The sequence below is a fragment of the Aythya marila genome (genome assembly GCF_965140915.1).
Source record: "Aythya marila genome assembly, chromosome: 13".
Taxonomy (NCBI): Eukaryota; Metazoa; Chordata; class Aves; order Anseriformes; family Anatidae; genus Aythya; species Aythya marila.
Window position 1 is genome coordinate 20,110,641 of NC_139054.1, and position 27,892 is coordinate 20,138,532.

The 27,892-nt window shown below is 37.7% G+C and overlaps 1 protein-coding gene across 5 annotated transcripts; it reads right to left on the reverse strand.

Annotated features, from left to right (window-relative positions):
• Window positions 1-18: 18 nt before the first annotated feature.
• XIAP (X-linked inhibitor of apoptosis) lies at window positions 19-24,685 on the reverse strand. 5 transcript variants are annotated; one of them, XM_082770996.1, is made up of 7 exons: window positions 24,613-24,685; window positions 9,436-10,342; window positions 7,881-7,980; window positions 6,019-6,097; window positions 5,345-5,378; window positions 3,937-4,137; window positions 19-2,483 (listed from the first exon to the last, which is right to left on the reverse strand). In XM_082770996.1, the coding sequence occupies exons 2-7, from the start codon at window positions 10,307-10,309 to the stop codon at window positions 2,290-2,292; spliced, it is 1,482 nt and encodes a 493-aa protein (XP_082627122.1). In that variant the 5' UTR covers window positions 10,310-10,342; window positions 24,613-24,685; the 3' UTR covers window positions 19-2,289. The 5 variants fall into 5 exon arrangements, with proteins under 5 accessions (XP_082627122.1, XP_082627123.1, XP_082627124.1 ...); XM_082770997.1 differs by lacking the exon at window positions 24,613-24,685 and adding an exon at window positions 24,293-24,440; XM_082770998.1 differs by lacking the exon at window positions 24,613-24,685 and adding an exon at window positions 24,250-24,344.
• Between the last annotated feature and the right edge of the window lie 3,207 nt (window positions 24,686-27,892).

The window sequence follows — 27,892 nt, forward strand, 5'->3', positions numbered from 1 at the left end:
AACATGCTACTCCAGGAACAACTGGATTGCACTTTATTTAAAATATTCACAAAATTGTACCAGAACATGTCAGTTCTATGAAATCTCATATAATCATAGCAAATATCTAACAAAAAATAGAGACATTATGTTTCTGTGTCTTGGATTTAAAACTCGTATCATATTTAAAAAACTATATTTTGTATAAAGTATCATTAATTGAATATATTACTCAGTGTGTACAACTCCAAGATAAAATTTCTATGTACACAGAACATATTAGTACATCCACAAAATAAGGAAGTCACATAATTGGAGTGACTGTAAGCCAGCTGTACTTAAAATATCAGCAGTAAAGTGAGTTAGGATAACGGTAAATGTTAGAAATATGAGAAAAAAGAACATTGAACTTCTTTGTGTACATGGGGCAATTTTACAGTAAGACCGCTCCTGTAGTAATGAAGGGCTTGAGGTATGTAAGATCTCCTTCATTTCTGAAGAGTTCTCTTTTAAGGTATGAACTTGATATACAGAGGAATTTTTTGAGAAAAACAGAAGGCTACAAGCAATTTACTGAGGCCACTTATATACAGCTAAAACAGGAACTGTTTATCAGAACAGACAAACTTACAGAGTAGCAGTACCACATGTAAGGTGAAATATTTGAGCAGCTGGTTTACAGTCTCTGAATTATGTCACAACCATACTTACAGAAAGAAGACAACATTTTCAATCACAAGTTATGTTTTCAAGAAGCTAAAACCTGAGATGATACATATAATATCTGAATTTCAAAAATTAGTATACACCACTTTTTATCAAGTGCCTGATTCTTCATACAACTGTATTGGCATAAACTTCAGTTAGAGAGTCCTACCAAAATGAAGCAAAGGAATGATCACATAAATAAAGCTTTGTGTTCCTTAGGCTTTGCCAAACTAGGTCTATGAACTGAACTTACAGAAGATTTATTTACCTTTCAATATTGGAGTTTACAGAAAAAAATCAATTAAGAAAATTTTTTAAAAATTTAAATACACATAGTTTGTCAGCAGAAAAATCTAAATACTGCCATATGATTACATCCTGGGATTAATTGCACTTTTTTATGTTTGTAAGTAGCATATAAAATGAACTTCAGAATGAATGTTCTGATTAACATCACGATTAACATCAGTTAAAATTTGTCTTTTGTTAGTCGTAGCTACAGAGGCAATTACGATATTTTTGAAGTTCAAAGTAGTTTCAAAAGGGTCCATTAATTGTGAGGGTGTTGCTAACTTGTCAATCAAGAAAGAAAATAGAAGAAAATCAGAAATATTCAGAGCTATTTCTATGTGTTGCATATGTTTGTTTAGCCTGTTAATGATTATTTGGAGACTGCTTACAGAAGCTTAGAAGTGTAAACATGAATGACAAGAAGATAGACATCCTTCAGAGGCAATTGTAGCTAGAAAAAAATGACAGAATTCAGTATAGCAAACCTGTTCTTACTGATGTTATGGGAATCTAACTCTTTAGATGAGCAAGTGACAAGAATAAAAATAGCAGACATGATATTTTAGCTGATTTTTTTTTTTTTAAAACCAGTAACATTAGATTAGTAGGGGATAAGATAAATGGTAGCATCTAACGAATCAGAAAGTACTGTAATCCCCAGAAAATAAATTCAGACATTTGAATATTCAAAGTAACAACATGAAAACTGTTTTAAAGCAATTTGTTTCCTCTGATTAGACTGTTTTTATCCTTGATTCTGCAAGAAGTTAACCAGCTCTATTTTTGATAAATGAGAGCTGAGCAAATGACAATTAGCAGAAACAGACTACAAATATATATAAAAAATATATATATTTTTTACTCTGTATGACTTGGCTGATTTGTTAGTGGGGGAAAATGCAGCATCACTACTGCTCCATCAGAACACTCAGTTTTCCTATTCCATTTCATGAAAGAATATATATATTTAACTCATGTATTTGTTACATTAATAGAAGTGAGAACACTCAAATAGAAGATCTGAGAATACAGGAAGTCATCTAAGGTTGCAACTTTGAAGTAAAAACAAAAAATGTAAGTAGTGCAATGTAAAGGCAGTTGAACATGAGTGTTATAAACAAAAATTAGCAGCTTCTGACAGTCAACTCCTATTTCCGAGCATTGATAAAAACTTTATTGCTTACATTATTGCTAAAGTGAGATGCTCCATAAATAGGTGTGCTAGACTGCTGAAAACCCAACCATCTGTTATCACGTTATACATATTTAAAGAAATAAAGCAGGAAACAGTTGCATCTACAGTGCTGTACGCTAATACATAAAAATTTTCTGTCTTTTTAGAATATTTGTACAACACAAAGGACATACATTAACTGCTTCAGCACATTCCTTACAAGCAACTAGGTGGCCACAGGGAATGAGGACTACTGATATGTCTTTAGCCATACAGATTTTACAAAGCTTTTCTTCCTGCAAGCGCCTTAACTTCTCTTCCATACTGAGATCTAAGGAAAATAAACACATAGAAAAGAAGTTAACATACTTTAATAGCATCTATATCTAATTTTTCCACTCTTCACAGAAGGACAAGGCTCTCTTCATATGATTTAAAGGTCACACCTTTAAAAAGCAAAAATAAATTTACACAACAGGAAGCCAAACTGTAACACAGAATCCTTTCTACACACACACACACACACCACCTCCAGGGCCAATGCAGGGAAAGTAGCTATACACGTATTTGCTATATTTTGAATTGGAAATATACACTGAATCTAAACAGTGCATATTCCAATCAGGAACCTTTCTTTGCAAAGATTTCCCATGAATGGCTTTCCCAAAATCTATAAAGAAGGTGAAAGAAAGGTTCACTGATACTGGTTAAGTAATTTGGATTTTGTTTTCTTAGCAAGTTTCCTCAATTAGAAGAATGAGGATAAAATTTCCTTCCCTATCTCTGTCTAGAGAAATGCCCATACTTAAAAGCTTAAATAATTGTAATCTAGAAAGAATCCACTTTGCATTGTACATTAACTCTGGATTTTACAGAATGCCCCATTTGAAAATGCACAATTCAAAGGACTTCCCCTACCACTTCAGAAAAATTCCCCACAATCAGTCACAAAAAAAAAAAAAAGTTTATCTTCATCACAAGTTCTTTATCTGAATAACATCTATGAAAAATCTTATTAAAAAGAGTGGGTTAATAACATCCCTGCCTATCATGCCAACCAGATGGTCTTTTCCCTCCCTATGAATTCACCCATATGCTTGTCTTTAAACTACAAGTCTCTTGAGTCAGAAATCTCATTTCTGGTCTATTTGTGGAGTGTACCACAACGGCTTTCTGACCATGATCTGCATGTCTCAGCATAGCTGGGACACAAATAATTGTAAAGAAACACCACCTAGAAGTACGCTTTTCCTTACTTGCCAAGAAGAAAAATGCTTCTATCCGGTGCTGTTAGTACTAATGCTAACTTTGTATCTGAAAAGTCTTAACAGTGGAGTATTTATTTTAATTTTGTGTATACTGAATATTTGACAGAACATTGATGTGCCTATTTCAGTTTGCCACTAGAGTCCCCACATCTAGAGTTATCCCTGCCTTTTTATTTTGGTCACAGTATTTTTGTCTTTTTAGTTAACGTATCAATTTTCCCAGCAGGATGCTAGACTATTTCAATACTATACAGTTTTGTGGTATTAATACAACTCAATTTATTTTGTAGATGATATTTCTAGATGCTACTAACCTCAAATATTTTTTTATCACCCCCTTGTTCATCTTTTTTAATGTCCAAAAATACTGTCTTGAATTTTAAGTCATAATACTCTAACTAGTCTAAGTAAGACTGGGTCTGAGGATAGATAGATAGATAATAATAGGATCTATTTCATAGGCTAAAGACCTGATATGAGAATACACACATTGGTTTTACAATTTAATAAGTTCACCTTGGTCAAGTGGGTTTTCATTTGGTATTTCTTCCTTTAGATTTTCTTTCTGAGCACTTATTAAGTCTGCTACCAGATCCTCAACAGATGTATAGCTTGCTCCAGACATCTGCAATTTCTTTTGCATAATGCTCTTAATCTCAGACAAACTGAAACCCATGTGTATGGCATTTTGTACCAAATGATTCTGTAAGTGATCATCTAAAACAAGAAAAAAAAAAACACAAGAGTGAGACTGAGTATCTGACAGTATTCACAATAGTTCTCTAAGACACCTTTGCAAATACTTAGAAAAACAAACAAAAAAAAACTATAAAATTTTGCTAGTTCTAGGAATTGCATTGTAATAACACTGAAAATTTCAGAGTTGAGTTCTTCAACCCTACCTTTCCTAGACTCTCTTCACCTATTTATAACAAAATTACTCCTATGTTTGCTATTCAGATCTACTACTTCAACAGTGTCAATGTAATTTCTAAAATCAAATGTCTTATATAATTAATATCACAAATTCCATAACTGAATGTTAGCTGAAATTCATCAGAAATCCCAAGGCACAATAAACACCTAAGTATTTGTTAATATTACATTAACTGTAATTCAGTTCAGGGAAGAAAAAGAATCATATATTAGACCTCCCCCTTCCTCTTTTTCAATATTATTGTATGAATAGGTTTGTTAGCAGTGTGACTTATTTCCAACCCTTCTTTTAAATGTAAAAGACTAATTTCTTCTTTACTTCACATGATTATTCAAAGAGCAAAATTCTTAATTTCCTCTCATAAAAGAGCAGTATGAGAGATTTCTAAAATAGGTTTTGTGTAAGCACTCTTAATAGCAACAGCTATCATTCCCTGTCATGATGCTGTCTTCCTACTATTCCTTTAACTATCTTGTGGTTTTATTCCTTTATATTTGTGAGAAACATTGCAGGAATATCTAATAATTGAAAATGTAACAAGCTATTTAAGCTTTCTTAGCTTTCTATTCCTTGCCATTCAACAGTCAAACTCTCCCTGCTTCATTGAAAAGCAACGATTGTTTAATTTCAGCATTCTCTAATTCATCCCATAACACTACTAATTAAATACTTGATGCATACTTCCTAGATAGAAAAATAAGACTGCACCCTATCAGTACTTTCATGGTTTACTACCTCTTCTTTACAATATTTGCCTATCATGATTCAAGTTCCTCCAGGGAAAATAAACCTCACCGTGCAGTTGTTTAGAAGCAATGGAGCAGTGGAAGAATATCACCCAACATCTTGCCTGTCATTTGTTATCGAAAAATTGTCAACTTTGAAATTAACCATTTCCTTTATTATCCATGAAAATATGGATAGTCCAAAATAGTTTTTGTTATTTTTATACCTTATTATAAAATGGTTGTTTTAATAAATAGATACCTTTAGGAAGTACTGTCACTTCAGCAGCTTCTATCTAAAAAAAAGTAATATAAAGATGACAAAATTATACTTCTGAAATTGGCAGAGGGAAACCTACATAGTTACAAGACATGAAATAGCTATTTGCTCTTGGTTATTTTATTGCGTAAAACTTTAATCTGTTCTCAATAATGACAAAGGGATCCTCATATTGTTATGCTTTGCATATTGTTTTAAATTTTCATTTTAACACTTCTTAGCAATGGTAAGATTTATATAGTTCTTAGTCTATCAAAGAATTCTAAAATAACATCAGATTTACTTTTTAGTGACTATAGAATTTATCAATGCCCTACCAACAAGAAAATAAGATATCTACTACACTTCAATCATGAAATTATTCATAAGCCATTGATTCCCAGGCTACAAAAAGTAGTGTTTGTTTAGTATCAAATATACAACACACAAAAGGTACCCTACCTCTGATCCATAATGTAATTAGGAAGAACTGTGAGATATAAATCCCAAATAACAGAACCCAAAATATACCTCGATGTTTTTCACGTTTTGCTAATGAATGAAGCAGCAGGAAGACTATAAATTACACAGATGAGAAGAGCAACCGTAAGAAAATTATGTTGTTATTGTTTTTTATTTTAACAAAATGGTATTTGATTAATAAGCAAGGCACTTACTGTTGAATCCCTACATCCACCTCCTAAGTGAACATTATTTATAAATTCTAGTCCCTTTTCCTCTCTCACGAACCTGCACCTATAAACAAAAATATTTAGTTTTAACATAACTACACAAGCAGAAAACAACAGTTGATTATGTAGCATTGGAAAGGTTCAACAGAATTCCTACATCACACGGAATGCTTGCTTCTTGAATCTCTAGATGTTTAATCAACATCAGTAATACCTTCGCATTTCTAGAAACATCTTAACCATTTCAGCAATACTTCCATGTTTTTGGTGAAACAGAAAGCTAAAGAGTTGTTGGCCAGGCCATCTGACACCACAAGTTTATAAAAGTTAGGACTCCAATGTGTAACTAACATTATATTAAAATGATGTTTCTTTTAGTCTTTAGTAAGCACAGAAAAACAGCCCCTGGTAAGGCAGGTGCCTTGTTTTCCAACCAGTCCTAGCCACTGGGCACAGCTTTTACTTATGAGAAGATATAGAAAACGCTGTAACTTCTCCCAAGTAGTTCTCTACCTTCAGCAGTTCATGGACATACATAGCATGTTGTGAGACTCAAACACTGCCACTGAAGTGGATGTGTAAACAAAAACTCCATATATAACTTTTATTGATCTGAGAGGAGATAATTAAATTAGGTATAATTTAAGGAAACAATTTCACAACAAAGAAAGTTACAACAAAGCCAAACCCATATGAGGAGTGAAACATAGCAGCAAGAAAATGTATCTTTTAATCATTTACTACAGCAAGCCCAAAACTAGGAATTGTATGCTTTCAATTTGGAGAGACTAATATTTAAAAGATGCCTGTATCACTAATGGGAAAAAAAGATCAGCTACTGCATTAACTTAAACGTTCCAGAGGATCTTCCACTGCAGAAGATGAGTTTGGCAGCTAACACACAAAAGATAGGTATCTTTCACCTTTTTATACAAGTAGCTTACACTTTGTACTTAGACAGCATTTACCCACCTGTAAGAAACAATGAGTCATTCCTTCTTTCTGTAAAAGGGATTTTAGAAAATAGGCAACCTTCTAAACACCACTTACAGGTTTAGAATCCTCAATCCTTGACAATTATGCAGAATTATGCAGAAATCTATCTTGAATTCAATACCATAACTAATTTCTTCAGGTTTGTTTGCACCATGACTAAATTAGCCATTTTGTACCCTGACTTAAATTAAAAACTTTGGCAGGTATCAAGCTCTTAAAATAACAATTAGAATATATTGCTTGGATAATGAGGAAATAATCAGATATGTATTCACAAAACTTCACAATTATGCTAGCTGAGATGTCAGAACTCCAGACACAAGTCTTCTCTTCCCTTTAATAATCCCTACAATCAAGCTAACATGCATATAATACTGACAGAGTTTCAGAAAGTAAAATTTCATGGCAGACTTTCAGTCTGATCACTTCTGATGACTTAGCTGTGCCCTCAACCTCTTGAGATTTAGTTCTTTCCCCACCCACTTTAGAATAAGTCCCTTCTACCTCTCAAAGATGACGTATTAATATCCTCTTCTGAGGCTTACAGTATAACATTAAAGTATATCTGGATCATTATGCACATAACAGCAAGATTATAGAAGGTAAAACAGATGGAATAACAGAAATGAGAACCACAAAGTATAAAACGTGGAAGATAACAATACGTTGGTGCCTACATGACAAAAACGAAGGAAGAGGAGGAGAGCAACTAGAAAACGAAATTATGTTCATAAATACATCAAGCCATACCAAATTTCTGAAATTTTTATTTGTATGCTCTGTTATAAAGACATAATATACTATAAATAAGACTTAGATATGCCACAAGAGAACAGCAAAATATAACTTACCCGGGAAACCATTTGGCATGTTGATCCCATGGGTCTTCATTTTCCTTCCATTCTTGCAGTCCTCCACCACAGTGGAAACACACAACATGATCACCATTACCTTAGGAAATACATGAGGATAAAGTTAGTACTAGGCCTACAAAAAAGTATGTGAGTTCTCAGATAAAATTCTATGTTATTAAGGAGATAAAACCAGAAACAAACAAACAACAAAAAAAAGTATTTGTAATACTGATTAGTAATTGCAACTGGAAAAAAAAATCAAATTTGAAGGAGGACATAGTAAGTATGATCTGAAACAAACATTCAGGAAAAAACTTGAGCTTAAAAAATACAAAACATGAGTCATATAAAATGTTTCTGAATTCCATTTTAGCATGTAATTATACAAATAAAAAGAAAATGCTAAAAATAAAGACTACATGCTACATAAAGACTAAATGCTACAATTAAAGACTGCAACAGAAACTGCTTAGGTAGTGTGGTGATTGAAATGAAACGAAGTAGGGATACTGTTTTCTGCAGCATTAAACCCTTCTTAATCCCCATGAAACACAGAAGTCACTTTAAAAGCTCTCTGGTCTGCCAAACTCCCCTTTTAGGGTACCTCCACAGTACAGATTTCTCTTGGCTATGCTAAGCTAGTTATTTTTAGGAATTCAAGAGGAAATTAATAAAAACAATTCTAATGGGTACAAATATTGCCCATATATCACCCACATAAGAATATATCAACAGTTTCATTTATGGCCACAAGCAAAACAAATGGTATCAGATTAAAGAGCTCTTCTGGGAGCTACCAAGATAGAAGCCAATTATGATCAGAGGAAGAAGTTACCCTGGATAATCCTCCTTTTCTTTGTGACCTAATAATAGCACAGCATCTCTCAGTGAAGAATTTCAAAGAGCTTTATCTGCACCATGCAATTCAATCTAATAAGGAATTATTTGCCTTCTCCAGCTTGGGAAACCAATGCCCAAAGATATCAGAGCCTCATCCAAGTTATACACTACATCTATAAGAGTAAAAACTCTGCCAGTAGTCATTGTCTTCAAAAAGCTTTTACTGTAGGTCATAATGGCATTGGCTTGTTTTGGGTGTCCAGATGCTATGATAATGGGAACACATTAACTAATTAAAATTGCAGATAACCTGGATTGCCTTGTTCATAGGCTTGTGTATGAACCACAAGCTTGCTCATTAAACCTGAGGTCACTACCTGAAAGACAGCACTTCATATTAAAAAAAATTAACTTTAATAATTGTCATTGTGAAAGATAGATTAACAAAGTTTTAGACAACAAGGAAAATTTATTTTGGTATCTTACTGCTAGAAAAACAGTGATAAGTTTGTATTTTGCTAAAAAAAATAAATAAATAATTGATTTTACATATATCATTTTATATAAGAACTACAAAAAATAATTTACAGAGCAGAGTAAAATGAATTTCAACGCAACTAAAATTCTGGCAAATCATTTTTTTCGTAATAAAGTACTTTTCCAATTAAAATGCATTTGTAAGAGATATTAGCCATTTTAAGGTCTGTCTTACCTATGCTATAGAACCCAGCTTCAGCAAGTTGTTCTTTGTTAACAGGGTATATCCAATTTAAAAAGGTTTGTATCCGTCTTTCATATTCTGCCATGGATGGATTCCTCGGATGCTGTTCATCATTTAGACCATTTCTTCCCAGCTCAGCAGGAATAGATTCACTTGGAACATTTCCAACATCCCGGCCCAGAACAAAATAGCATCTGGGATAATGCCTCTTGTGTTCTGACCATGCTCTGTCACTAGGTTCCCAGTTTTTCAGTTTTCCACCACAACAAAAACATGCCACTTGATCACCAACACCTGTGTAATAGAGTCCAGCACTAGCCAATTCCTTTGGTGCCAACAGGCCATAGGAGGGCCAGTTGTGAAAAGACTTCAACCTTGCCTCTTCACTGCACATAGCAGGGTTTTTAGGATACAAAATATCCGACATATCCACAACCTGCCTAGTTCTCAACAGGTAGTCTGCCTCCAGTTCAGGCGAGTCATCCAGAGCAGGCAAGAGCACCGAATTGCTGCTGCCATTTTCAGCTCTATGCTGGTAGTTCTGGGCAAGAGGACGCAGATCATTCTCCAAAAAAGTAGACTCTGTAATAAATTTGCAGTTTGGGGAAAGGTTTTTGTGTCTCTCAACTGCAGAATCCCCAGGCTGCCATCCTTCGATAGTCACGTGGCAACTGAAGCACTTCACTTTACAGCCTTCGCCTGTATAAACAAAGCCAGCTTGTGCCAGAGCTGATGCTGAAACCAGACAATCAAGTGGAAATTCAGCAAAGCTTCCTAGTCGGTGGTGTTCTTGGGCCCAGTCCTGGTCATAGTCAGTGCCTGGAGTGGCGTGAGGCTCAGAGTTACCTGGGCCATTACACGTCATTTCTTCATGTGCAGGGTTCCTCTTTCAGATTTCCTAAATGAAGCACACAGATGTTAATTTCAGACAGAAGAATCCATGGTACACATTTGCAAGCCTGGAAAGAGGCTAAATTAAACTAGCTATCCTTTAAATATACAAAGAATGCCTCTTCCTGTTCCCCCCACTTCACCCTTGCCTGCTAAACCAAAAATAAAACTAAAGCCAGGAAGATCATAAAGTTTTACAGGAATGAATCATAAAACCTGACCAATAAAAATTTGTCTGCAATGTATTCGAGTTTATGCATTTATAAATTTAAAACAATGTTCTTTAAAAAAAAAAAAAAAAGAAAAAAAATTTCAAGAATGAAATTAATTTAAATATTTAACAAAAGCTCTGGGCAAAAACTCTGCCAAAAACTTCCAAACCCAAAATATGAAGTTACTGAATGTGATGTAGTAAATCAAAGCCAGACGTGCAAGATTTTACAGTCCAGTTTCGCAGCACAACTATCTTTGTTTCCCCGGTACTAATGTCACAACCACCTGTCCATTACAGATTGGCATCAACTGGTAAATCCATCATCAGAAAGAAAAAAAAATAACCACTGGACTTCCGTTTATGTTTTTAAGACATACTTCTCAGTTTTCCTTTTAGTAAAATATCTGAGTAAATTAATTCAGATGTTTCACTGGCCACTTATTAACATGCTTTGCTGTCCTTTCAGCTCAGTTTCTTGCCCTACACAGGATTAGTGCTGGTGCCCAGCACACTGCTTCTTTTTGTGCCTGGCCAGCAGAAGCACAAGAGGTTCCTGTATCTCTGCCATCACCCCAACTTTTGCCTTCCCTGCCCTCCTCAAGGGAACCAGCCTCTCTCCCTACCACTGGTCCCACTCCTACCTCTGCCTATGCTTTTCTTGTGTGAGCACCCCAGGCCCCACTGTACCAGGTGGCTGCTAAAAGTGCTCAAACGAGCCCCTTCTGGATTAGAGAACGCAACTCCACATACAAAGCCCAAGCAATCACAACCTACTTAATCCGTCTTGGGATGAAGGAGTACAGTCAATATTAATCTCTTGTCCTAACAAGTGCAGTGATATGATTATTTAGAAAACCTCATGTAAAACACAGGCTACAGTTGACAGATAACTCAAGCTTACTCCTTTGCTAAGTGGTAAATTGAATTACTACAAGAGCGCTCAAACTTCATAGCACAAGGCAGTAATTCAGCAATTAGCAAGAAAAAATGGAAGAACAAAACGTATTTATTTAACCAAGTGCCATTCTCTACATGAGTCCTGTAATATATCCTATTTCCCATCCACAGCTTTACAAGGCAGGCCACCATGCAAGAATTTAACACTCATAGTGCTGCTATGGAGCACAGGTATTTTTTTTATTTTCCTGGTCAGTCTCAATCAGTTTGTCAGCAGTGGTTGGAAAATAGAACTACACTGCATTTATTATTCTGAAAAGAAGTTTCATTGAATGGAAGGAAATTTCACTTATTTCTGATATATTGCTCTTCAAAACCGTATATATGGTGATTAGAAGCAGTACTGCTCATATAAAGAACTCAGTGTAAATCATGAGGCAAAAATTACATAAAACCTTCTGTTAAAATTGTATTCAGGATTTGGGATCTTTAGGCTTGTGGACAAAAAGCCTCTTCTGTTTGAGCCTCAAGGTTAAGAGCTTGCACTAATGTAAACAGCTGATACACAAAAAAACATACATGTTCCATGGTTCTTAATTAACTACACCATTCATAGCAATAACATAGCTAATTCATGACATTATCTTGTAGGTAGAAAGATACAAGATGTATCTAACAGCTACGTCATCTGTGGTGCCCTCTCCTATTCTGCCAGGAATATTTGAGCTTATGTATGTTGGACAAGCTGATAGCCATTTTGGCAAGGCAATGAAGTCCTTAAAGTTCAGCATCATGAAAACTGGTGACTAGGAAAGGGAAAAGATACCATCAGCAGCAAGACAAAGCCAATATATAGAAAATCACATTACGTTTGAGAACTATTACTTAAGTCTATCATTTCAAATAATAAAGAGCTTCACTGCAAAAGCCACGTAACAGAACAAAACATCTAAAGCATTTACATCCTGTCAAAATTTGATAGACAGAGACGCTTCAGCATGTGCTTGACCGGTCAATCCTGCTCAGGGAGAAGCACAAAAGAAAAGGTGGGGTATAGGGAAGAGGCTTGTTCAACCTCACTCATGCCAAAATGATTGCATAGGGGATCAACAAAGTAGTAGGGGGATGAGAGAAAATACTACTCTGAAGTTACAGAGAGAGTACACGACCTGCCACACCAAAGGCCTAGTTGACAGAACTGGGTAGACCTTAAGAACAGATGACAAGGACTTGAGAAAGAAACCACCCAGCCCAGCCACACTCCAGAGGACACAAATACATTCCCGAGAGAGACAAAGAAGTTAGAATACAGGTAAGTATTACACGAGCACAGGGAGGCATTCCATGTAAGCATTCCACGTTAAAACTTCCCTGGTACGCACTGGCAAACAGCTTCATCTTCCACAGGGGACAATCCCACTTACTTTGGAGAGGACCCTGAAACCTACCAACTGTAATGAAAAATTCAGGTGCTACATTAATTTAGCTGTTTTTCCTCTGTAAGACCCTTAAGCTCAAGGAAGTGGTAAATCTTCAAGGTCATGTAAGCGGTTTTATCCTCATTTCGACAAGTGCTGCCAGATACAGAGCACAGTGAGACAGAACAACCCTTTTCAGTCCAAGTCAGATGCAAACTTGGTGAATTGTAGTCCCTCAACTTACACAATATGAAGTCTGCAAAATACTTCGGAAAAATATAATTTTACCAAGCTAGATGCTAATCCTAAAAAGGCTTAAGGATATGTTTAACTTTATTTACTACCAGCCATGCCGTCAAAGCCAAGAGATGCCTTTTATCTATCTTTTATCTTTTTATCTATCTTTTATCTATGCTTATTTTTATTCCTGTAAGCGCGTGCTGGACTTAGAGCACGGCCAGGAAACAAGTCACAGCTTTAGTTCTTCTCTCAGAGGATGTACTAATATTTGCAGTGCCAAACACACACACTGCTTTGCTAGCAGCATCCACTGAACTCCATGAGGAAAAAAATTCTCATTACTCTACAACAGAAAATGACACATCTTATGGATAAAATAGTACCGCATTTATTTTAAACATTCTAAAAATATCCCTACCAATAATCTTTGCAATAAACCAACCACAAATTCTGAGGTCAATTCCTCTTTTAGCTGTTCCACAAAAATAAACATGGGACACGCCAAGTCACATTCAGTGGTCAAAGGACACTTCTCTTCCTCAAATGGCCACAAAGCCACCAGTGATTTGAAACAGCACTGAGAGATCACAGGTGAGCACAGAAGCAGAAGCCAAGCTAGCATCCAGCCCTGGCAATTCACACTAGAAGTGGTCCTGTCCCTGAAGCAGATCCTCTTTCACACCTGGTGCACTCCACTCCGTCCATTCGAGACAAACTACTCCAAGTAAGCATCCACCTAACTTGTTACTGGTAGGATTTCATTAATACAAAGCAATAGGATGAGTTGGCATTGCAAAATTAGGGGTTCCTGCTCCAGTGTGGCTTACCTGCAGGTGACAGCCGCCTATGGGTACCTGTGCCCCTGCTAGCAGGGAGCAGCCTACCCCCAGGTAGCCAAGTTCAGGAAAGGGTGCCACATTTCTTGGTCTGAACATTGTTCTGCAGCCTGACGTAAAGCACTGGGGCTCCCCATTATTTCCATCAGTTCCAGGGCTGCCTGGAATAAGCTGGGACCAGCCCACAGCAGGTCTGGACTGCCCCCTTGCCCGCAGTACCTCCACAGCTCTCTGCTTCTTGTGTTAGGCAAAAACATGTTCATCAAAGAAATGCCATCAAAGACTTTAGCTCAATGCAACACCCTTCTTGAGAGCTTCATTTGCTCAAAGAAAAGCATTTGTTTCAGACAGTCTAAAAAAAAGAGAAACTTGTACTAGAACAATGCTGAAAACATCTAAAAACCAGGAGGCCTTTATCTGCTCAAGAGCTTTGTTCTCAGTTCTCATTCCCCGACACCTGCAGTAACACCACCTATAGCTGTTGTACAGTCAGTGCAGATGTTTCAATTATATCTGTTTGTATAATACCAGATTTAGCAAGAAGAGGCAAAACCTTTTTCAAATTTCAGACAGGGGTGGGGAAAATCACCATGCATTGCAGGATCACCGCCTTGCTTGCCGAAATGACAAAGCTCATTAACCACTAAGTAGGGTGAGAAAACGTGACGTTGGTGAGCTGGCATGCTTGCTTTGTGCAGCCACGGAGACGTGACTGGTTCCAAGCACCAACTCGAATTATTTCTTAAAGGCAGTTTGCAACTAGTGTAGTAACACCTGACGTTACACTGAATCATACTGTGCTTCTCTGCTTTAGCTTAGCAAATTCAGAAGTAGGTATTGAATAAATTGCATTGACTGACCTAGAAATCTGACCTATATGTTTGTTTGGACTTCCAAAGGGCAAAAATCAGTAATTACATGTAGTAATATGAGAATGGTCATGATACACACTACTAATAAAGAAACCTACTTTTATAATAACAAGTTTAAAGGTTCGTGTTTATTTCCTTTTAAAAATCTTATTTTGAAATCTTCTAGGACTGTTTCTGTAAAGATCTCAAATGACCTTAAGGGACTCTCATCTTTATTACTACACTGTGTTCATACAACGATTTGTAGTACCCAAACAGCCTGAGCTGCACACTCTTTTTTCTTATCTTCATGCCTACAAGACTTCCCATAATGTGGCAAACAAAGCCTACTCATGCCCTTCAGATTCCTTCTCAAAATCGATCTTGAAAAGACAAACACATGTGCTTTCCATGTATGAATAGCAGCCTTTCTTTTTACTTAACTGACATAAAAACCAGCTCAGAAACAATAAAAAAAAAACACAAAACACGACTCTTACCCTATAAAAATTTTTATATAACAAATTGCATACATACTTTAAAACCAGAACAGAGCTTCTCCATCTCTTTTGGATCTGTTGATACAAACTGAGGCAAATCACAATGTGCTCATTCTCTGTCATTCGCCCACCCTCACTTTAGCAAAAGGGGAGGGGACAGACAGAGGCTCAAGTCTGACATCCCAAGAATTTACTGGAGACACGAAGATCCCCCTTGGTTCCTTCTTTGTTCCTTATGTCAGATGGGTGACCTCACACTACAATGATGAGTAGGACATGGGAAGTTAAAAAATAGTTAAGAGACACAATTTCCTGTGCCTCCATTTCTCATAAGCTACCAACATGTTCTAAGCAGCACTTCAGAGGTTGTACTGGTAGAATTTGAAGAACTGATGTTTTACCACAACTCATCTGAAAGTTTTTCATTCTTAAAAAAGAGAAGTCTAGTATATCATGTGTCTAGTCTAGTATATTATATATAGTATATAATGTCTAGTATAGTATATTATACATAGTATATAAAAATAGAAGTCTAGTGTATTCATATGCATGGATAAAAATAAAAAATACATCAAAGTGCATTAGGTTTGAACTTCATTACGACATGCATGCACTGCTCACACTAAGTTGTTATTTTTTATTAGCTACATGTGGTACTTCACCAAAGCGATCAGAGCAAATACTGTATCTTGAGTGAGGCCCGACTTCTCCAGTACCCTCTGATTCATGCTTATGCTTCATAGGCAAGCCTGGGTCCTGCAGTCCATCTCTGGACTTTCAATGAACCTCAACCCCCTGCCCTCAACCCCATCAGAAAATTAAAGACACCTCATTTACATATATATTTAATAAGATGGAAGTTCTGAAAATTTTGATTTCAAGTAATTGGCAAACATTTATTTTTTAGAGAACTTATTTTAAGGAAGATTTCTTTTTTCAGGACGTTTATAAGCACATTTTCTCCTCTTCTCCTGAAATAACATCACCTTTAAAAAAATATGGGTTATAGAACTCAAAACATCATGTAGGTGGTACATCTCATATGTGACAGACTCTCCTTGCAGAAATAACAGCATGAGCTTTGAACTATTATATAAATTGGCTTTTATTTGTTTTATTTCACTTACTCTGTTGATCCTCTTGGTGCTTCCTGGAAAGCTGTGTGTTTGAATTATATTTAAGGAATTGAGAAGGAAACACATGCAAAGAGGGGAGCAAGAAGATCAAAGACTAAACTGAAAAAGTAGATGTTACAATGGGATTATATTTACTTAACTGAGATGTTCTTTTCCAGCTTTATCACTTCAGCTGTGAGTACATTTAATTAACTGTAAATGCTAAGCAAAACCAAACAAACAGAACTACCTCAAATTCTGCGCCACCCTCTACCGCGATGGAAATCACAGGACAAGGCTTTTCAGGATGGTAACAACACCATCTAAAGCAGTAGAAAAACTCCTCTATGTACTATGCTGAAGGTTATAACAATCAAGGTAAAATGACTGGAAATAAACGTTAGGGCAAAACCAATAAACGTATATATAATGAATTTATTCTTTAGAATGTTGAAATTAATGACTCTGTTCTTTCAAACACTGTTTTCTAGAGTGCTGTGAGTACTTCAATATTTATTTACCTTTTTTAACATAAGAAGTAAAGTCATGTCCTCAACATGGGGAGAATCACAATATTTGTCCACCACATTTGGGTTCTCTAGAGATAAGCAACCTCTCTTGATCCCCATGACCCAAACAGTGTTGAAAGCACATGCTGAAAGAACAGTTAGCACTCAGAGAAGGTCCAGTTGTCTTATATGAAACAATTGCTTCAAATCCTATCAGCTGCATTGCACCACTTTGAGCTCCCAGAGCAAAAAGAGGCAGCCACTGTGCTCGAAGCCTCCCAAAGGACATCTCAATTCAGCAAGGCCAAAAGCAGGACAAGCCCTCTGCAGGTATCAGCTAGCCTGAACAATGCTCCATCCACGTCATGGAGCCCTTTCCATTTGACATCCCCTCTAAACATCAGCATTTGACATCTCTCAGGACAGTTTTATCTAAAAGAAAACTACATTAATGTATTATTCTGTGGACGTACTGCTTTAAATACAGCAGTACTACTCGAAATACAACATTAATTATTTCTGTTTCAAACACCTGTTAAAATCAACTGCTCAAAGCATAAAGTTACAACTAGACTGTTGCTTAAAAATAATATTTCTACACAGGTCTTGTAACAGCTGCCTTATGTATTACATGGAACAACGATTATAAACAAAAACTTGCTACATACAACTCGAAACTATTAACTGCAAAAGAAAAAAAGAAATTTTCAAACAGTTTCTGGCTGAGAAACGTAAATTAATAACAAGCAGACAACTAGCATGCATACATAAAGCTTTACAACATATACCAGCTGTAGATTGAAGTTCAGAGAGGAAGTTATTTAAGCCTCTTGACACATATTTAATTAATTGCATATTAGTTATAAGTAGAAGGTCCAGAAATTTTAAACTTAGTTTTCACTTATATAGCCCAGGAGATTTTATATATATATATATATATATATATATATATGTATGTATGTATGTAATATATATACACACACACACACATATATATAAACTACTATTGAAGCATTAAGTATCTTGCATGTGCAAGTAAACAAAGCCTATTTTAGCCTGAAAGCTTTCAAGTAGCTGAGCCAAGTTTAATATCTGCAGGTATTCGTCATATGACACCTTCCACTTTCAAGTTAAAGTACCATTTAATACAGTCCATTGATTAAGCTTCAGATGAAAAAGCACAGACAAATGTTTAAAACAAAGATATTACCTTATTTAAAATACAAAACTGCACACTTTGGCTTTGCAAGTCAAATATTTTCAATTCAAGTTTAAGAACATAAACAGGTATGATTTTATGCAAGAATATGACACCACCACATCACCCAGGACTGCAATGCTTCAGGGAAGCACAGAACATGCTTTTCTCTTTCACTGTATTTTACCAGCCATGATTTCCATCCTTAATCCTGCAACAGATTGACATTACAAGGAATTATTTTTAAGTCCTCTCCTTCCACATGGCAAGCACGGCTGTAACCTTCAGGTCAGAAATACACTTGCACAGCCTGGTGCTCCTGACCAAAGGGTACATTCAACACCCAGCTCCTACTACTTGACACGCTCACTGTGAGAGCGATGTTAGTGTTTATTGTTGACTGAAGTCTGAAATGTGAGAGTGGTGCACCAAGTAAATACCAGACAGGACACATCGTACCAGCTGACACACAGACTGTTCATGTGTCACTTCATGGAATTTCACTGTGTGTCTGCTCAGCTGCAATTAGATCAAGGAAGACACATGCTACTAACTTACACCTACAAGGCCTAATAACAAAGGAAATTTTAAAAGCCTTTACAAACCTCAGCACATTTATATCTAAGTATTAAATAATTACTTATTAAATAATTACTATCTAGCCATTAAATAAAATACTGCCTGGAGAAGGTTGTGGGTTTATTTGTTTTTAAATAAAGAGGGCATATCTACACTATGCTCTTTGATCTGGCACCAAATCCTGCATAAATGCATCAGCTCAGCTTACTGTGTTTGGTTCTCGAACCAGTCCTACTTAGCTTCCCGTCAAGGTTTACCACCGTAAGAAGTCAGTCAGCCGCTCAAGGTTACAGGAGGCGATTAGATCTTTCTAAGTCTGGACTCCAGTCACGAGGATTTTTACACTCTCCATCGATCTTAGAAACAAATATAACCAGGCCAATAGAAGCACACTGTTTTGAGAAGGATTTTCACCAATATTTTTCTACATGAAGAAGTCACATGTGTACAGAGCAGTACAATAAACAAGAAGAATGGATTCACGGCAGTGCTTTCAGTAGATGAGTGAGACAAATTTGCATTTGCCAAAGGCACAGGAAAAAAATCACATTTGCCAACTTGCAAAATAATGACTTGCGAAGAATTTTAGCTCTATGTATAAGAAAAGAGTAAATATCAGCCGCTATAGAAAATACTGGCATGTTGCGGCCTAAGTATGAGGTCTTACAGAGGCATCAGAAGTAGTCAAACATAAGACATAACCGCCTAGAGCTGTTAATGATTGTACCAAGGCAGAGGAAGGAATGAAGGTCTGGAAACCTTACCAGTGCATATTACACAGTAAAGTGCAAGAGAGGTGCTGGCATCTTTAGTTTGGGAAACCTATCCAAAGCAGAAATTTGGATCCGACATTTGCTGCCCCTGAAATGCATTGCCTACAGATGACAGTACCTAAAAATAAGGTAGGTTAGGAGAAGGGGAAAAAAAATCACCAAAAAAAACCTCCTACCAAAACCCAAACCTCAAGCATACTGAGTGTGAGACAGAGAGACTATGGGTAAAAGTAGAAAAGCGCTAACACCAAGAGCAAAAAACCCCAAATAATCCTCCAGCAAAACAAAAGAATATTAAAAAGGAAGAAGCAAATCCTGGCAGTCTCAAATTTCTCTGGCAGTTCCAGTTGGATGAAAGTTTTATATGTGGCATAAGCATGAACATTATGAAATATTGTTCAAGAAATGCTCTTGTAAATCCTATCCAAGTCTATACATGATACAGCTATCAATTTTTAATTACAAGGTCACTTAGAATTGTACCATTTCAGCTTAATGAGATTCTGTTAAGTGTTCTTTCCAGGCAAACCATAGGGAAATAATAAATTCAGCATTTTTGGATTTTCTCCCTACTGGAAAACTAGTCTGTTAGTCTTTCTATCTTGTTTCCACAAACCCTAATGACAACTTCATTTTCCTAAATATTTTACCATTCCCCCTCTTGTAAAGGGCTTCTTCCACAAATCAATGTGACAACAATTCCAGTTTTTGTAATAGGACAAAACTGTTACATAGGGAAAACAAAAACTTTTTTTTTCCAAAATATTCTTTTTATATTGTACATACACTTTAGAAGTAAAATTGATGGGATATAAAATCTACATTTTATATAATTTTTGTTTTAATTTCAGAACATTTAGCTCGTTAACTGCTGTATTATTCACAGAAATTTGATTTAGCTACAAGTTCTGCACCAGGAAATTGCAACTAAACTTCCAGAATCTTCCCCTTTAATAGAGAAGAGCTTGGCAGTTGTATTTGATACAAACTGAAATTACTTTAATCTATGAAACCAACACCAACAATTAGGGGGCTGGCTTGTTGTTTTTTTTGTTTGTTTGTTTTTTAATCAATCTTCCCTAAATCAATACAATGACCATTAGCAGCCTCCAAGTTGTGTCAGAAAAGGTGCAGTCCTTTTCAAACCTACCCTAAGAGTCCTCAAGGAAAAGGATATACATACCTGAGCCACAACAGAGCAACTTTAAGAAGCAAATAAGCAAGCTGTGCAGTTTTGTCCCCATGCAGTTCCAGCCCTAAGAGTGGAAATGACAAGCTGCTTTTGTCAACTTAGAAGCAGCTGAGTTAAACACAGAGAAAAAAAAATAAGTCTGGGATTATGAAGTGTGTTAGTATAGAAATGTAACCTCTGAAAGCTGAGCTACTGCTCTTTTGGTTAAGAAACCAAATTATCCAGTCAACAGGAATACATTAAATAAATATGGAAGAGCATAAACTTCCAAGCAGAAACTGCAGTGCCCTGGGATGGATGCAGCTCCCTTCTTGAGCATGATCTGTGCTCCAGGTTGCAGCATCACAAGCTTTTACTGCTTTGCTACAAATTATTTAAACTCATAATTGAAGGAAAAGACTGAAAAAAGAGAGCAGCTTTCATCAAGGAGGCGTATTAAGATGTGACTTTAGCTGAAATAACGTGATTAATGCCACAGCAAACCCACTGAGTCTTCCAGATCATAAGGAAAGAAAGTGTAGCAGGAGGGAAGTGCAGTGAGCCTGGGACCTCCTACAGCACAGGAGGGCAGGCAGCTCGGGCTTAGGCTCACAAACCAACAGCATCGCGATTCTTCCTGGCATCACCAGTGGAAACATTTCACCATTACTGCATGCGGGGCCGTACACACATATGTGCATACACTCACACAGCCCTCATCGTGTAAGTTGGAATCTCTCTCAAATTATCCTCTGTACTTTCATGGGAGGTTTGTTAGGAAGGTGGGATGACTTGGGGATTCATTCTAATACCATACCAAAAGTGAAATATGAAAATTGCACCTGTTGAAAACACTCAGCTTACCATTGTATTTAACAAGAAACTGTTCATAACACAGACAGGGAAGGACTGTGGACTACAAGATACGTGCCACTTCATTTTACATTTTATGTAACAGAAGTAACACTACTTGCTGAGGATGGCTTCTCAACTTCGGGAAAAGATCCCATCAAGCAGGTTTTAAAATAGAACCTGCTCTCTAGTAAAGAAGATTTTTGGATAGTCATCAAGTCCAAAATTAACACAGGAGGCACACAAGTTCTCTTGTAACAATCTTCAGTTGTACTCATACAGTATTACAATTCCCATTTCTATAAAAGGAAGTGTTCCCAAAATTAGCTGTGCAGAAACTCATCCCATGAACTGAACTTCTGTCCCTTCCTCTCCTGCTCAGAAGCACAGCAGCACACAGAGGGGGCAAACTTCTGATTGCTGGTATCAACTCAATAACCAATCAAGGATAGAAAAGGCAATAATTCTGTAGTATTGTTTGGGCTGTTCAAAATCATCAGCAACTAGTCCTAAGGATTCCTAGTCCTGAAGGACAACCCAGTTCAGGCTTTGTGATGTCTCCTTCAGTCTTCACATACCTTCAGCCTTCCTGCACAACTACATATTTGAACCAGAGGGGGAGAAAAATCTGCTTCTGGAGACTGACTTTCAACAGTCACATTTGGAGTATTCTGGCTTACAACTCCCCAGGACAGACCACTTGTTAGACAAAATAAAAAGCTGCAGGAGACTGTTAACTCCTGATACAAAAAAAATAAAATGGAAATGGTACAATACATACAATAGCATCCCCCTATGAAATTAGTACCCAATCATCAATCAAGTTTAGCAATACATTAATCAAAGCAGATACTAGTTGCACCTCTACTATGTACCAATCTTTACAACAAATTCCAATATTTACATTCTTGCTTCTAGAAATACAAAGGTTGAAAATTTTCCTTTCTATATAACCTTCAGCATAGTTTAAGAAGGCTATGATTCAAATAAATCATTTCACAATTACATGTTTGGGGCAAGAAATCCAAGTTAAAATACATTTTAAAATTGAGAGAATCAAAGGTAAGGGAAAGTGTGAAATGCAGTTGTTTTGCTGAAAGTAGCAAGGGTTGTAAGACTAGAGAAACTCCAAAAGATGCAAAGAAGATAAAACAAAATCCTGGAAATAAAAATTAGAGGACAGCAAAAAGAAGAAAGCCTGTAAGCAAGCAGAAAAAGATCTAATGATCCAGCCCTCTCTTCTCCCTCAGAGTTCTGCATCAGACTATAAACTGAATTTTCTGAAACTCTTCAGCTCCCTGCAGCTGTCTTGCCCACCCGGGCAGGACTGCATCAGGCACAGAATTGCTATCATGGGTACGCAGAGGCCTGCAACAAAATCCATCTTTGTAATTCAGAAACTTAGATATGAACACACATTTTCTAACTGCTCTGATAACAAACGCAAGTCTGCCTCATATCAGCTGGAGCAGTCAAAAAGAAACCAAGAAAACCCCACGCCCACATCAGAATTCTTTCACTTTTGCTGCTGGTTACAAAGGGCAAGGTCAGAAGAGGTACAGGATTATCATTAACTCACTTCCTCGCCCTTCTCGACCAACAAGTAGCTGCCCGGTTTTCTAGGGACAGAAGTCAGATGTTCTTAAAAGGGTCCCAGAGAAAACTGCAAGGTAGCAAAACGGCTTAAGAAAATGAAAAATATCCAAATAAGAACTTAATTAACAAATCCACCACATGAAAACCCACCTTTTGAAGACTGAGTTTGTCTTCTCTGTTGTTCAGTGAATTCATAATACAGAATCATTAAGTTAATGTATATCCTACATGACTTTGTTAAGGTTTTAGATAAAAAGAATTTGACATTTTGTTTGATTAAAAATAAGTGATTTTTTTTTCCTTTAGTTGTCTGCTTTTCATTCCAAACTGGCTTAGTGTAAGATCTTATAGTTTCTGGCTGTTCACTTAAGAAATAACACCTTCGTGTAACTATATGAAGTACTAAAATCATGTAAGATTGCAATAATGAAAACCTCATCAACGTGGATATGGAAAGATATCTAAAAGCAGCTTCAAGAGCAAATGCAGCCTTTAGCAAATGCAGCCTAACAAGATAGTTAAAAAGCACAGAAATTATCAAGACCAAAATTAGGTCTTACACCCAATGATACAGTTCCTATCAGGAAGACAGAAGCCTCAGATAGACAATAGTACAGAAATAGAAGTACACCAAATATTAAAAAAGAAATATATCAGCATAAATAAACAACCATTAGGCAAAAGAGAACTGCTTGAACTGGATTGAATTACAACTGAAAGAGTGACCTGAGAGAACAAATACTCTTACTGTAGAAACCTTTAATAAAACTGCATTTTTATTTGAAAGCAGCAGAAAAAAACATTCTTGAAATGGGTATTAAACTAAAAAAAAAAAAAAAAAAAGAAGTAGGGAAGGAGAGACAAAGTTCAAAAGAACCCATAAAGATTGGAAAAGCATATGCTAGCATAAGAAATGTTTATGTTAGTTAGTTATGTGAAGAAAACACAGTATCCTATTCTATGCAGAGGGAAATCACTTGCGGATGTTGCACCTTATCGTTCATGTTAGCTCTCCCAAAAGGTGCTATATCAGGCCGCGGTGTGACAGGCTGCCCTGCCCCTGCTCTGTTAACTCACGGCCTCCCTTCTTTCTGCGAAAACGCAACCCAGGGCCAGCAGGCCCCGTGTGCCCACAAGGTCCCGGCGGCTGAGCACTCCAACAAACCCAGAGGTTCCAGCAGGAAGGGAACAGCCTCGGGTACGGTCACCTCGGGCGCTGCTGACACTGAATTTCCACCAAACACCACTGCAAGGGCGATATCCCCCAGGCCCCCGCTGCACCTCCACCATGGAACCTCCGCAGGGATCCTCGCGCGGAGGCCGGCGGCACCAGAGACGGGAGCTCCCGGCCCGGCTCCGTGCTCAAGGCGATGGGGGTGCGCCCGTTCCCCTGGCAACGCCTCCCCGGCCCGGCCCGGCCCGGCCCGGCCCGACCTGGCAGCCACTCCCGCTAACCCCTCAAGCCCCCCGGCCCCCGGGGACCAAGCGCCCCCGCCCCGGCGCCGCGGAGGCACCGCCGCCGACTCACCGAGCCGCGGCCCCTCCTCACCCGCCCCGGCTGCGGGAAGCGCCCGGCTCCCAGCGCACGCCGACAAAATGGCGGCTCCCAGCATGCCCCGGGCTCCCCTCAGTGGCTCGGGGCCGGAGGGCAGCGGCGCCCCCCGGCGGGCCGGGGTGGGACGAGGCGGGACGGCGCCCGCCGGCGGATGGCGGCACCCAGTGGTAGCAGCGCGTCAACCCCATTCCCTACCGGTTCCCCCGGCTCTCTGCGCCCCCTGCCCGAGCTACAGCCCTGAAACACATGGAAGCGGAGCGGGCGGGGGTCGCCAGCCCACAGGACGGGCAGCAGGACTTTGCGGTGAGGTGCTGACATGGTTCTGCACAGACCTCGGCTCAAAGTACGGGTTATTCACCCCGAAATCCGTAGGTCTTTCTCAGCCGGCCGCGTAAGGGTGTGGGAATAGAAATGTTGTTTTTGCAGAGTTACATTGTTTAGAAGGAGGGAATGTGGTACTGAGATATGCTTACAGTGATAAGAAAGTTTAGCAGGCGACCTTGTAAAATGCAGACAATCAGACTCCTTAGGACAATTAGGTGAAAATCATGGTGTCAAGTCAAGTCAGATAAGTGAAGAAACATTACCACTTCAAGCAGTAAAAATGTCAAAAGAAATTTGAAATTTAACAGGCCGGCGACTGAAGGCCATGCATTGTTTGTGAAGCATCAGATAGATTGTGAACCTGGATTACCCACTCAGTGGGGAAACAGGGGAGGGTCCTGCCATCAAAAGGTATATAAACTGTGTTTTGGAACTAGTAGATGCGCTCTCTCCTGCTTGTGGGGCGCCCGCCATTGCAATCGCGAATAAATTACTACTTCACTGAGATCCTCGCCTGAGCCTAAGTTATTGGCTACGGAGTGTTTCTCACAAGGGCACTGTGAAAACATCTGCCAGATGCTGGTCGTTTTGGTATCCACTGAAGATGAGAGGTGACCATACTTCTCACTGCAGAGTGCACTGTGTTACAACTACATCTTAATCTTCGCTATTAAAAAAGTTCTTACTAAGTTTGCCAGGAATATGCCTTCCCCTCCACCCAACCCTCCCCCCCGCCCCCCCCCCCAACTGTGTTTTCACTAGCTATTAAACCTGTTAAATTTCACACGTTTGGACTCAAATATCCCAAGTCAGACAGAAACCTCAAGCTATTGTCTTTGGTAGCTGTAGCCAAAATCATTTGTCCATTTTCATGACTAAGTTCTTTTGCAATATTAAAATATTTCATTAACCTTTCTTTTTTATAGACACTCAGGTGCCCTCATGATTAATCCAACAAATTTTAAAGTGGCCAATGATAGAATCACAGAATGGTTTGGGTTGGCAGGGACCTTAAAGCCCACCCGGTTCCAAACCCTGCCGTGGGCAGGGATGCCACCCACTAGATCAGGTTGTCCAGGGCCTCGTCCAAGCTGGCCTCCAGGGCTGGGGCATCCACAGCTTATCTGGGCAGCCTGTTCAGTGCCTCACAACCCTCTGAGTGAAGAATTCCCTCCTAACATCTCATCTAAATCTCCCCTCTTCTAGTTTAAAACCATTCCCCCTTGTCCTGTCACTACAACCCCTGACAGACTCCCTCTTCGGCTTCCCAGTAGGCCCCTTGTAGGTACTGGAAGGCCACCATAAGGCCTCCCCAGGGCCTACTCCAGGCTGAAGAAACCCAGAGTAATGGGCCAATTACCAAAGTTTATCACAGAGAAATCTGGGAATAAATCAAGAGAAGTAACCTAATTACATGACATGCCAGAATGTCTGCAGATTCCAGGGCTTAGATTGAAAGCCCTTCCAATAGGGATTATCTCTCAATTTCTGTAGTCTAGAATTTACAGAGGCCCCAACTTGGTTCAAAGCTTCTAGTCACTATAAATAACTATATTAACTTCCATTACTATAAGTAATGAAAAAATAGCAGGTGCCCTTTGGCCAGTTAGAAAAAAAGTCATAATGAAATCAGCAACAGCAGTCAGCAACAATACTCAGTATTTAGGATGCTACCACACATCATGTTTGCTCTGGTAGGACTTCTGGTCCAAAAAAACAGAGTGTCCTGAAACCTAAAATTTTACATTTAGTGATGGCAGCCTAATGGTGATGCTGAGCCTACAAGAAAAAAAAGATTTCCCTGAAATAAAGGAAAAAATGGCTCAAATGGTCTGAGGCTGTTCTCATGGAAAAAAAATAAAAATAATCAGATAGGCTTTTAGTATGGATTTGACTGCAATATTATAAACATTTTGTAATTCGTTACTGCAAGTATGTGATTATGCAGATGATTAACGTTAGGCAAAGTCATCTACTTGCCTTAAAATCTAATTAAAGTCCTGTGGTTCTAATATTGAAGAACCTCTTGTTCTGCAAAAATTAAAAAAAAAAAAAAATGTTTTACAGCGACTCTAAAAACTAGTATAATTCAACATGTTCCTATACTTCTGGCATCTGGTGAGGCTACTATGGCCCTCACTCCTTCATGAGAATAAATATTTTTTCCAGTCTGTATTGGTAATGTGTGGGCTAATTTCTCAAGGGGTTGGCATTTTCCTCAATTTGAATCTTCAGGGTTATCCATATAGAGTAAAAACAACAAATTAGTAATTTCTAAGTAAGAAAAGTAACTATACTGAAAATGCAGACCATTATTCTGGGACATCCTACTAAAATATTATTTAAGTTTTTAAGGCATGTTCTTTACTATGAACAGAGATGGCCTCAAGAAATCTTCTATAAAAACAAATTGCTTTAGACACAACTGACTGAAATATAAACCACACCTTTCAAATAAATAATCTAAATCTTTATCTGGTCCATAATGTATACTCATATTTTTTTTCCCCTTTTTCATTTGTATTCTCTATTTCCTGAAGAGAAAATAATCAAAAGTAAAAGGTTTCAGCATCACAGGCAATATTTATGCAAGCCAGGAAGAATGTAGTTGCCTAAAAATTCCATATATTTCTCACAATCTGAGAAATAGCTCTACTTAAGTAGCAGAAAATCACATCAATCAAAACTCACTTCACATCATACCAAAGCAAGATTATTTCTTTAAGGATCTTAGACATATTATGACACAGCAAGTTTAGCTCCTTAACATTGTAATAGGAATATGAATACTTAATCTTATAAATTCTCGTCATACCACATTATTAATACATTCATTAGCAATGATTTTCACAAATGCCATTGCTTTGTTGAGGTTTTGATACTTTTCCAAATGAAGCAGATTGTTTATAGAGGTCATAAGGTATTTTTA

Excerpts from the sequence above, each read along its gene's own strand:
- XIAP (XM_082770996.1), bottom strand. The coding sequence starts at position 10,309 with ATGACGTGTAATGGCCCAGGTAACTCTGAGCCTCACGCCACTCCAGGC. Across the intron at positions 7,981-9,435 it reads AGCTGGGTTCTATAGCATAG|GTAATGGTGATCATGTTGTG; the intron begins GTAAGACAGACC and ends GTATTTCCTAAG. Across the intron at positions 6,098-7,880 it reads CATGCCAAATGGTTTCCCGG|GTGCAGGTTCGTGAGAGAGG; the intron begins GTAAGTTATATT and ends TTTTGTTTATAG.